Source organism: Leptinotarsa decemlineata, unplaced genomic scaffold (genome assembly GCF_025532065.1).
Source record: "Leptinotarsa decemlineata unplaced genomic scaffold, Ldec_3_MD MMD2_P_RNA_scaffold_12, whole genome shotgun sequence".
In the NCBI taxonomy this organism is placed as follows: Eukaryota; Metazoa; Arthropoda; class Insecta; order Coleoptera; family Chrysomelidae; genus Leptinotarsa; species Leptinotarsa decemlineata.
Window position 1 is genome coordinate 12,613,419 of NW_027412526.1, and position 13,473 is coordinate 12,626,891.

General features: G+C 32.8%; 1 protein-coding gene across 1 annotated transcript in view; it reads left to right on the forward strand.

Moving 5' to 3' along the window:
* LOC111513234 (uncharacterized) overlaps nt 1–13,473 on the forward strand; it is a 70,737-nt gene that overhangs the window by 16,752 nt on the left and 40,512 nt on the right. The window contains exon 3 of the mRNA XM_074174418.1: nt 1,742–1,931. Coding sequence (XP_074030519.1) covers nt 1,742–1,931 — 190 coding nt within the window. The remainder of the gene's footprint in view (nt 1–1,741; nt 1,932–13,473) is intronic.

Sequence of the window (13,473 nt, forward strand, 5' to 3'; positions counted from 1 at the left end):
TATCGCATCTGTAAAGAGTTCGGAAAGAATGTGGTATAGATGCCGAAGTTGTGGGCAGTGGGCTCACAAAAATTGTTCCGGTTGTGATTCCCCTGATAAATATGCATGTGATTATTGTGATAAAAAATGGAAGCGTCTTGATTTGAAATTTCTTATAATATGAACTGTAATAACTTAAATTAGTTTTGCAAACTTTGAATTGCCTACTTACTTTTTAATAGTACTCAATATTTTATTGTTTTATTTTAATTTAAAAGTAAACCTTAGAATAAACCTTATATTTTTTGACTGACTGGCATTACCCCTCCCCCCCTGCTGACCGCCATTACCCGAAAGTCCGGGTAATGGCGGTCAATGAAAGCTTTACTAAAAGGCAAAAAAATATAAAAAACCATACAAAGCTTTGTATTTGTATTTTATATACAGAAAGTGAAGTGAATTAGCTATTCAGTAAGTAAATCACTTTGGCCTTTGCTCATATAAGAAATGAGTTATTTCGATTCCTGCTTAAGTGACCGCCATTCCCCATTCTACCCTACTCTTAAATTCAAATAACTCAAAAAAACGTTGATAAGTTTGTTGAGGGTTAAAATGGACACCAATATGTCTGGGCACAATCATGTCGCTGGAATTGCAAAGGCTGCTTCTCAAAAGCTTGGAACACTGTTCCGAACCAGAAAACTCACACACCTCAGCAACTTTTGATGCTTTATAAAGCTCACATCAGACATTCTTTGGAGTATTGTTCTCATGTATGGAGCTCTTCCCCCAAACATACCCTGAAGTTGCAGGATTCCATCCAGAAAAGAGCGATCCGCCTGATTGGAGACGCTAACATCACGTGCAACCTTGATAGCCTGGAACATCGAAGAAAGGTTGGAGATTTGTTTATGTGGAATAAACTTCTTGATAACGTTTTTCCAAATGGATTTAATCTCCAGCGATTCAAATCCAAAGTGAATCGCTACTCTTTCACACAGGCACCGTTTTGAGGGCGGCCTAAAGGATTTTTCTGCAGTGCTTGTGTTTTGTCCTCAAAAAACCCCACTTTGTTGGATTTCCTTTCAGTTTTTTCAAAAATTCATATTTGAAAGAGTGGAATATATATTCTGTACTTCGTGATTCAGCTTGTGGAAGGTTATAAACCAAAAAAAAGACAGTAAGAAACGTTCAATATAATTTTTTCATAGGCTTTGTAAGAGTAGACTCACCTCATTCGTTACCGTTAGTGAAAGTTAGTGTTTATTCAGAAGAACATGATCGAATACAATGTTTTATATACAGAATTTGTTCTCTGTAGGTGCCCCACTTGCGGGATCTAATAATTGAGATAGATTGGAATGATTTCCTGAGAAACCGAAGGAAAAATGTCATTGTACAACTTGTTATGTCTTTGTAAGAGCATCACATTTATTAGTTGACCACGTCAACAACTCGCTTATGTTTATATGTGTATTCTTTTGTGATTAATAAAGTTATCTTTGTAATTAGACCTATGTGGTATGTTTGGGTGGATGAATGAAAAAATAATTAGCAATCAACGTACTCATTCATCGACCATGGCTCTTCAACAGCATCATAATGGCTGCAGCTTCTACCAGAAGAGTTGTTCGTCGCATACAGTGACCTGATTTCTGTATCACTGGCACTGGCGAAACTCTTCAGTCTATAGAAAATTTATGAATGAATTGATGATGAATGTGTGAAGAACTAAAATAATTGAAGGGACTTTTGCTTTCAGATTCCACGAACAAGACTGAAATGATATATGAACAGGATCTTAATATACTCCATGACGTTCTGGAAGGTTTTACCGAACGAAATGAAACATGGAAAATAGTTGGGAGTGACATCAGTCAATTTCCCGCAGATCGTATGGAAAAGATGATGGTGGAGTTGAAAGATGTAGTGACAGCAGTGATGTGGGAACCGTAAGTTTCAACAAAGTTACTAAAATTTTCGCAAATTTTTATATTTCAAACGTTCAAAATGATATATTGAAAGAATATATGATGAGCTTTAGAAACTATTGAAAAAGAGGTTGAGATTCTGTGAAGGAAATCTGAATTTATTCAATAATGATTTTCTTGACAGTTGGAAATGAATTTTGTCTCATGATTGATATGGATTTTGAATTGAAAATCAACAACCACTCCAGATTGTATCATACTCTGACTACTCCGAATAAAATTTTATGTTCATTTAGACTCCTGGATATTCATCAGGTCGAAAACGATTTTATCCAGGAAATGAATTTTCAAACCATCTTAGGTTGAAATGATTAAAAGCTCAGAATATATATTTAATTCTAGAGAAATTGAAACATACCTACCTACTAACTGAATATTATCATGAAAATGATGATGACAATAATTGAAAAAAAATTGGTTGATAATAATAATGATGTCTACATGACAGAATGGTACTGGATGGTCATCATCTGTAAATTGTACTATTGTACTGTGAAAGGAAAAGTAATATGAAAGTTAAAAGTGAGACTCATTTCATGTCTCACTTTCAACTTTCATATTACATATCAATATAATGATATCACATATCAATATAATCATATTACATATCAATATAAATCGATGAATAGATAAAAATACTTATATATGTACAGACACCTAATCAAAGTGATCATAATAAAATTCTAGCAAACTATAATGGGGTCTATCAACAAGGAAATCTTCAGTAGATTTTCTGAACGGATGCATGTTTACTATGCATTTCAAATAAATTGGTAGTGTACATCTTGAAACCAATGTATGTTACTGAATTTTTGATTAAGGTAGATATGGGTGAGTGAAAATTGAAATTGAGCGTCTTACGAGTGACATAGTTGAAGGCAGTTGAAGAAATTTGAGATCTATGTTTATTTTCTGAACAAAGTGTCTTTAATATCGAAATCTCATATAACGACATAGTTGAAACATGAAACGAGATTGTTAGAAATAGGTCTCAGTCATAACATAAAACCATATATTCATTCTACGACCATAGAATGATTAGGTATAGAAACGGAGCTGGCTCTGAGAGGTACTTGTAATTATAATAAACATGTCGCGGCAAATATTTTGAAGTCTGAATCTGTTGATTAAATTCAGTCTAATGGGGAAATTGAAATTGCAAAATCAATTAAGCAAAAAGCTGATGATAATGAAATGATTTTTACGAGAGCAGATAAAGGTTGAACGGTTTCTGCATTACACAAAAATGACTACGTTGGAAAAACTCTAGATTTCCTTAATTCAGGGAGCTATGATATTCTGAGGACTGACCCTACAACTATGTACCAGAAAAAGGTTAAGAAAACCCGTTAAATAATAAAGAATTGGTTGTGAATGGAAAGGATAAATATAGAGCATTGATCATTAATCCACAACTACCAAATCTGTATTCTCTTATTAAATTACACAAAACCAGTTACCCAATTAGACCTGTCGTTTGTAATCTCAGAAATCCTTATAAAATTGATCGAAACCTATACCAATTTCAAGCCGAAATTCAGTATAAATAATTTCTATCGATCAGTGGATAATATTAAAAACGTAATTCTTCCTGATAACGCAAAATTGATATCGTTTGATGTCTAAAATTTATTTCCCAGTATTCCGACAATTAAAACAATTGGACTGGTTGAGTGTTTCTGAGACAAAAACGACGTGAATCTACTGATACAACAGGAAATTTTAGATTTTGTTACTATTTGTCTGTCTCAAAATTCTATTCATGCAGTGAAGGACTAATAATGGGGAACCCTTCGAGTCCCTTGCTGGCTAAAATTTTCATAGATAACATAGTATGAAATCCATAATAATCAGTCAACTAACAGTTTCTTGTACTGGTACAGATTCGCAGATGATATATTATCTCAGTCTATTTTACTGGTACAGATAGGCAATTAGGAAGTTCATCAAATATGTCGATTCCATCCACCCGTTGATAAAATTCACCACTGAGAGGGAGAAAAATAATTCAATAAATTACCTCGACTTGACCATTACGAAAAATAACAATAAACATGAATTTGCAATTTTCCACAATTCATCTTACACGGACATTATCAAACATAATTCCACCACACACCCCTTACCTGCATTCAATAGTATGCTTCACAGACTTTTGAATATTTCACTGTCTGAGAGTAATTTCCAGATCGAAGAAACCGCGGTTAAAAACTGTTATAAGGTAGACTCCATCCTTTCCAAACTACAAAAGCAAGCCATGGACCTGGTCATATGGACATTGTCATATTTGGGTGAACCAACCAATAATATTTCCTGTTTTTTGAAGACATAATGCGGACACGTAGCTTACAGAACGAATAATAGTCCAAGCAAATTTATCGAAAGCAATAAAGACAATTAAAAGCAATAAAGACAAAAGTTCGGTGTCGGATAGATCAGGACTATATAAGCTTACTTGTGGCTCTTGCCCAACACTGACTGTATATTGGCCAAACAGGGAAAACATTTTCCCAGAGAATTGAAGCGAACAGAAGTAGTTTTGTAAATAGAAAGACCAATTCCACAGTTGCAAACCACCTTTTAGCAGAAGGGCATGAGTTCAATCATGAATACGATGTGTTACATTTAGAAGAGAAGAGTTTGCAACTCAATCTTCTAGAATGTTTAGAAATCAATAAATTCAGGAATTCGGGTAATTTACTGAATGATCAAGTGGAATGAATAACTCCCCGTTACTAAATATTTTGTCAAATGTGGAAACTGGGACATAAACGTGTTGCGTTTTTGTGAAATTGTTTAGTGAAAACAACAAAGTTTGTTTTGAATACGTTAACATAATTTTGTTTGTTCTCTAATTTGAAATTTGTTGCATTAAGCATGCTCAAATACATAAGCATTTGAAGCTTAAGAAATATCATCCACACTACAAATGATGCTCGAAATATTGAACGCTACGAGATTTTCATTACACCAATCCGTAATTTTTTTGATATCTAAGCAAATCGCATTGTAAAGTTTTGTAGTATTACTTTTTTGCGATAATATTGTGGTGTCATCTACAAATGAAGTGTATTTACCCCCTTTATTAATTGTTAAGCCGTTGATGGAGAAATAGGACGTGAAGGAGAAATATAGCATCGAACCTTGCGAAACTCCGTGTGTTATATGAGTGATTTCAAATAGAGTAGAAAATTTAACCAACTGTCTTCTGCCAGTTAGATATGTCTCGAACTATTTCTGAGTAATTCCCTCTATTCCATAATGGTGCAGGTTTCGAGCAAAATTTTTAGATTTACGCAATCGAATACTTTGGAAAAATTCACAAAACACTGCTGCAGTCTTCATATAAAAATGGAGGGACTTGCAGTGTCGGATTAAGCCAGCGCGAGGCCTGTAGCAATTCTGTCACGAAGCCCTTAGTTTGCTATAGGTTCTCAAGGGTATTAAATAAAACAAAACTACTACAATGAAACTTTTCTGGATTTAATTTGGACAAATTCAGAGATGACGCTTTCAATATCGACTTCTTTAAGCAACACCTAGCTCAAAATTAATAGGCATAGTACCGTCACTAGCTCTCAATAATCTCGAAGTTTCACTCATAAAACTAATGTATATTTTATAATTAATTAAGCAACCACAGATCATGACTGAGTTAAAAAAATAAACAGTTCGCCTTTTTATCGAAATATATTAGAAATTATATAAGTAAGGTCATACTTTTTTGAGCGTTAATGTTTTAAGGATGTTTCGGGCCATGAAACTGAACAACTTTCGCCAAGAAACATAGGTCGCAAAATTTTGGTCTTCCCATAGGAAATTAATCAGCTGATCAGCAATTTTGTATGGGGAACCGAAATTTCGTTTTGATTTTTTAACATAAGTTCATTGTGAAAAGTTTCATGGCCCGAACACGCCCTTTAAATATTTGCGCCTAAAAAATATTACCTTATAATAATAATGTTTATTCAAGGAAATAGTTCATAAAGAAAAACAGTGTTACATGAATAATGAGTAAACATTGAAAACATCACGGAAGTATTCAAGATACTTGTATGTGATGATGCTAGAATAAACAAACAAATATATACATACATATATAGTGCACATAACCGTAAACACTAACTGTTTCACACATCTAATATATCTACTACTTATATATCAGTATACACATATAACCAGCAGAGCCACTTAACAACTGAATAGATTTGTTCCCTCCGTCAACCGGTCACACCTCTACGAGCAACCCTCAGAAGTCTTCGACAAACTTGTACGAGCAAGGGAAGACGGGGGTCCTATCCTGTAACGTGCTATCCTGATTAAGGATTTCTTCAACCAAAAACTTTAGCTATAATTGTAAAAATATTGAAATAAAGAAGATAAAGAATATAAAAAAAGTATAAAATTAAATGAAAACGAGCTCTCAATTTGTGTTTTTTTGCTTCATCGTAAGTATTTTAGATTTATAAGATTGTTAAAAATGTCTCTTCCACTTTGCATTATCCAATCTTTGACCTCATCTCTATATTTTCTGAATTTGTCTATTCTTTTTATTTTAGCTGGTAGTAGATTGTATAACCTCGGAGCGATGTATTTACATGAACGTTGACCAATTGTTTTTGCACTTGTGCAGGTATACATTGATTTCCCTCTTGTTTCATAATTATGATCTAGAGTATTTACTAGTATTTTTTTCTTGTGGATGTTATTTAATACACTTTGACAAAAAAGCTGCCTCACATCAAGAAATTGGCTCTCTTGAAACAGGGAATCAGTTGGGAAGTCAATATTCTTTCGGTAGATGATTTTAATAATCCATTTTTGAATTACATTCAGGTTATGTAAGTGGTGTTCAGCCACTCCACCCCATCCCAAAATACCATAACTAATAAGCGACTGGACCAAAGAGAGATACAACGTTCTAAGATTTTTTAAATCGAGGAAGTCTCTCAGGTACCTGAATCTAGACAGTAGGCCCCTTATTTTATTGACAACATTTTTTATGTGGTTGTCCCATCGAAGGTGTCGATCAAGTATAATACCTAGGTATTTAACTGTTGTTGCTTCAGGTATTTGTGTGTTATTGTCTATATTCAGGGAGCCAAGGTTTGGTAAGTTGTTCGAGTAAGATGTGAATGGTAAATATTGTGTTTTGTCACAGTTCAAAGTGAGTTTGTTGAACTGAAACCAAGACTTGAATATTTTGAAGTCATTTTTAATATCACTTTTTAGGTCATACCACGTTTTTGCCTGGTAGAATATTGCAGTGTCATCAGCAAAACTAAGGACTCTCCCCTTCGTGTGCAATGTCATCATGTCATTGATATAAATTGTAAAAAGTAAGGGTCCCAGAACGGTTCCCTGAGGGACACCAAAGGTTACTTTCCTGGGATTGCTGATAACACCATCAATGTTAACATATTGTATCCTTTCTGAGAGATAACTCTTAAGGAGTTCATATATATTACCTCTAAGTCCATACTGTCTCACCTTTTCCAAAAGTCGTTTATGGCATACTGTATCGAACGCTTTTGAAAGATCGACGAAGATACAAATTGCTGGAACTTTAGAATCCAAAGCTTCATATATCTGTTGGGTTAAATGATGTATTGCATCTTCTGTCGATTTTCCCTTTCTAAAACCGTATTGTAAGTCAGATATTATATGGAACTTGTCTAAAAACTTACTAATTCTTGATTTCAGAATTCGTTCGATAATTTTAGAAAAGATAGACAGCAGGGATATAGGGCGATAATTGCCTATACTGGTTTTGTCCCCACTCTTATGTAGTGGTTTAATTATACCAATTTTTAAGCAGTCTGGAAAACATCCTTTTCGAAAACATTCATTTATCAAATAAGTGAGTGGTGAACTGATTTGGCTTGAAATTTTTTTCAGAGTCTCAGCACGAATATCATCCCATCCCGGAGATTTTTTATTTTTAAGATTTTTTATGACTAAATTTACTTCTTCCTCAGATGTTTCATATAGGTACATTGTGTTTGGTTCATTGTGATTTTCATTAATGTAATTTTGTGGTTGGTCTATTTTTTCCGAAAGGGTTTGGCCAAGTTCACTGTAGTAGTCGTTGAATCTATTAGAGATATCTACCTTATCTGTTAAAATATAATTGTTACTCAATTTAATTTTTTCTATTTTAGTTTTGGGTTTCAATTTACCACAGATTTTGTTAACTGATTCCCACAAGTTAGAACTATTAGTTTTATTTGTATCTATCAAAATATTTGTATATCTTCTTTTCGAAATTTTAATCAGCGAGCTGATTTTATTTTTGTATTTTTTGTATTTTTTTTTCAAAACAATGTTGTTTGGGTCTTCCAATATTTTTAGATACATTTGGTTTTTTTCATCAATTGATTTAAGAATTCCTGTTGTAATCCATTCCTTTCTTATTCTGTTTTTCCTTTTTGTAATTCTTATTGACTTAGTGTTTTTTTCTATAAAGTGTTTCAATTTATCGATGAAGGTTCTTGTGGAATAACTTAAATCATCTGATCCATAGATTTCCTCCCATGTTTCCCTATCAAGGTCTATTTTAAGATTTTCATAATCAAGAAAGTTTTTAAAATGAGTTTTATTCTGGCTAATTGATAACTCGGGTATACCAGGAAGAACGATCGCTATAGGAAAATGGTCTGTAATGTCATAATGGAATATGAATGATTTTGTGTCATTTTCTATCTGTTGGTTTCCTTTCAAAAATATGTGATCTAAGCACGCTTTGCTCAGAGGTCTTGTCACTTTATTTATAAAGGACGTGAAATTGTATGTATTTAGGATATTTTTATATTCCTCTATGTAATCTTCCTCGCCTAACAAGTCAATGTTAATATCACCTGTTAATATATGTATATCATGGGCTTTGCGTTTTTCTAAATATTGAATTAATTCATCATTAAAAAACTTTGGACTTACGCTGGGGGATTTGTATAAGGCAGTTATGCTAATATTCCTGAAATTTTGAGATATATTTACCTCCAACGCCTTGATGTCACCAATCTGTATAATTTTGAATTTATAGTTAAGTTCAGTATTTATGTATATAACCACGCCGTCATTACGATTTAAATTACCCCCATTGTATAATAAATCATATTTATGGAGATTAAAAGTTTTTGATGGATCAAAGAGATTGAACGTTTCTGTAAGCACAATTACGTGAAATGATGTTTTGAGATTATTCAAAAATACAGATAATTCATCAAAATGTTTCGCTAAACTTCTAATGTTGAAGTGGATCATTTTAAAGTCTTTGCTTGTGGCTGCAGGATATTCATCGTTGAAATCTTTTATGTTATTAATGGTCTTAGAATCAACTGTTATATGTGTATAGTTTTTAATATAAGGGTCCATTTTGATAATGAGGAGTAATCAAAAACAATTTGACGATATATAAGAACAAAATTTATGACAAAAAATTAAATAATAGTAATACTAATGATACTAATGATACTAAGTGCAAAAGAAAGCAGAAAGACTCACAAATTGAGCTAAACAGATATGATTTATATTCTTCAGTCCGTCTTTTGAGAACGTGTAAAGTGCCTGGAGTGGATAGTGTCTAGTAGAGTTCTCTTTCCCTTCTTTCTCTTCTTTCCCTTGTTTTTTCCACCAGTTTGGGTTTGAGAGCAGAATGTGGTAATAGAGCAGGCTTCTTGTTCGTTTCCTGTTTGAGATTCTTCGCTGCTACTCTCTCCTTCGTTTCGTTGTTTCAATTCTTCAACAGAGTATTTCTCAGTGTCGCTTAGGAACAATGTATTCCTTATTATTCTTGCACCCACTATATTGTTTTCTTTGGCTATTTTCAGGTGGTGTCTCAGAATTTTATAATCCTCTCTGTCCTTCTTACTTAAATCGTTGGCAATCGATATATTCTTCCCTTTTAATTTAAATGTGTTATTTAAAATGGATTTTTTCCCTAGGAAAGATGTGAATTCTAGAAGGATTGGTTTTTTCTCCCCTGTACCAATATATGAAATGTTGTTTATATCTTTGACGGTGAGTTCTGTTCCTAGTAAATCGTTGAGGTTTTTGAGTGTGTCAGGTAGTAAATCTGATACTGACAGTCCAAATATAACAATGTTGTTCTTCCTGTTTTTCTTTTCCAACCAAATACAGCGCTCTTCTAGCTCTTTGACTTGTTTTTTAACAGTAGTAATTTCAGTATTTGTTACCGATGCGACTTGTTGGATCTCAGCTTTCAGCTCACTTGTTTGTTTTTCATTTGCCACAAGAAGCAGCTGGTATAAATCTCTAGTAGAAATTTCTCTTTCGTTATCAGAGGCATTCATTTTCGAGAAAGCGAATTTTGGATAATTAGCACACAGCCACTTTTATTTATTCCCGTTCTCGGAACACAATTTTAACTATTGATCCACAGCCGTTTCTTATCAACAGTTTTTCTTCAGTTGGTTTTTCTGCTCAGAGGCAGAATTGCAGGTTGGACAAACTCTTTTCAATATAACTGCATTTATAAGAACACTATCAAAGGTTCGATCACACACCGATAATCAGCTTGATTTGAGGAGTCAGCATATCAAATTTCATGAATATACTCGCACTAGTTCACTAGAAATTTCGTAATAGTCACAGAGGCACTTTTCACACGTGTGTACGGTGCTACTATATACTATATGCCGAAAAGTAATGAAACGCAATTTTCTAAAGGAATCTGCTCAAAAGTATTAGGAAAAATTCGAAATATTTTTCAGGAGTTGTAGTGTTCCCAACACTATAAACATTAAGACATTAACGTTGAAAGTTAGTAAAATTACTTATTTTCACATGAATGTGTTGATTGATATATCTAAATACGTGTCATATCTGTTAATTAATTAATTTCCTATCTAATAAATATAATAATAATAATGTTTATTCAGATTCAAATCACAAAAATAGATAACTAAAGTAATACATACAGTTGAATAAACATCGTAGAAACTACAGAAGCATCAGATATTGCTTGTATGTGGTGAAAAGAAGATCCAAGTATGAGAATTATTTATAAAAAGGGGATTTGCATATGAAAATAAACAACTTAATATATGAAATTGAAAACACATAGGATAATATAAAATCACAAATATAAGTATAAATATAAAAAGTTGTTAGTTTTGATATATAATATTATTTAAATATAATATCATACAACACACATAAAACTAAATTGACAATAAAGTATGAAATCACATATTTTTATACAAATAAATATAAATGATTAATGTCAGATAAAATTTAACGTGTCGATTTCTAGTTTCAGATTTTCAGGTGGCAGTGAAGCATAGCCTAGCAAAATATTTTTACACTCCTATATCTAAATTGATATTTCTTTACGGTCAGACAGACCCCTCGGTTCGCGGGGTCCGTAGCATTTGCTACTCTTACTACGTGGCTAATCCGGCACTGTACTTTTTTGGTTGAAATCCATACCGATGAACGATTTTGACTCAACGTTTCAAAAACTTCAACGAACAAGAGATATATTATGTCGATAATTCGAACGATCTTCAAGATCATCGCCTTTATAGGAAGGAATTAATTACAAAGGGTGGTTTTAGTAATGATGGAAATGTCCAGTTCAAAAAGAGTGTTCAATTGACTCTACCATTGGATTTGATGCTGACACAGGAAGATTTTCAAAAATTTTTATTGATAATTCGTCAATGACGTGTTTTAATGTACGTATCACCATCTACAACTCAGCAGATTTCGTGTGGTACAAACTGAATATATGAGGGGGCCATATGGAATGGTAATGTCATCAGTCAGGGTTTCTGCTATCAGATATTAATGGTTCAGAATGTCTACTGATATTGTAGTTTATATTTGTTTATTTTGTCCGTCTCTGAAATCGTTTATAATAGTTCATGATTCTACATTTGCTTGAGCATTTCTTCCACTGTAAAAATTACATTTGACACATTCAATCACTTTTTAATCAATTTTTGTGTTGTTCAGCATAGTTGTTAGTGACTTCTTTATTGTGATTGGTGGATTTTAGATTTCTTGATGAAATGTCGATGCCTTCAGTACGCCATTGCGCTCTTTGTTCAAATTTGATCTTTCGAAAGAAAAATGATTCATTGAAAATTATATTGAGCTGCGAATGAAACGTTTGAAAAAGACTATTCACTTCTGGTGAATGTTTCCAGTTAGCATGAAGGCATAGAATCTAGTATAGTTTCATTATATTGATTATTATTTGATTAATGATTCGATTTATAATTTTGATAAAATCTTGTCGCCATTTATGTTCTTTAATCCTAATAATAATACTAATGTTTTTATTCCTTTGAAATGATCATTTAACAATGATATAGGAAACGTCAAGTGAAAAAAACATGTAGATGTATAATACGAAGTTAATAAATAACATAGAGATTACAGTACATTGATCACAATTATTTGGAAGTATACTCAAAATACTCATTGATAGAATAAAAACATTCCTCTCAAAGGTATTCTTCAACTTTTCCTTTGAAAGTAGATAGTAATGGGATACTCTTTATATTTGAAGGAGGACAATTGAATAGCTTGGAGCCTGCTAGAGAAGGTGATTTTTGGAACAATCTCGTACAATGTTGCTGCAGTTTAATTATACAGTGTGTAACAACGAAAACTTATCAGAGCCTTTTTTGAATATAAAAAGTAAGATTTTTAAAGAAAGCTCGGACAAGTCGATGTCTAATTAAAGGGGACACCTTTCAGACTAATCAGATTTTTTGTAGTACGCACCCCCTCGGAGGGATGCGTCCGACGACTCTTATTTAGATAGGGAAAGTAGGTCGAGTGGCACCTTGTTTTAAAGGTCTTTCGAATACTTTTACATCTCTGTTAAAAGAAAATTTTTGTAACGATTAGTTTTCGAGATAATTTGAAGATTCAAAGGTATTTTTATTGAGTTCAACTCTTTTTAAAATAAATCGAATTGTTTTTGAGGTACAATTTACGTTCAGAACTTTTATAAAAAAAATAAATTTTTGCTTTTTATGACAACCTGCTAATACGTGTCCATTTGATTTCGTAAAAAAGTAAGAATTATTGTTTATTACGAGTAGATTTTTTCGGGGGATGGGGTTGGTTACCACCCTTACATTTCGGGTAAATTGAGTATCACCTCCTTATGAAGGTTGCCTTTTGACGTGGATATTTTATGGTTCTGATAAAAAAGTGAATCATACTAAAAACTTACCTATACAACGAATACAACCTGCTGATTTCCTTGAATGCTGATGACACAGAAGAGTTTACAAAACTGTTTTAGGGTTAATAAATCCCAATAATTGTTTTCAAAGTACACACGAAAAAAGTAACACCTAATAAGGGTAATTCACATAGGAAATTTGGAGTAAATGTTCAAAATGTGCGCCATTTCGCTCCATGCAACAATAAAGATTTTGTTCGAATTTTGCTCTTACATTATTCAACATCTCAGGAGTTATAGCTTGGCATTCATCAATAATTCTACGACGTAATTCATCCA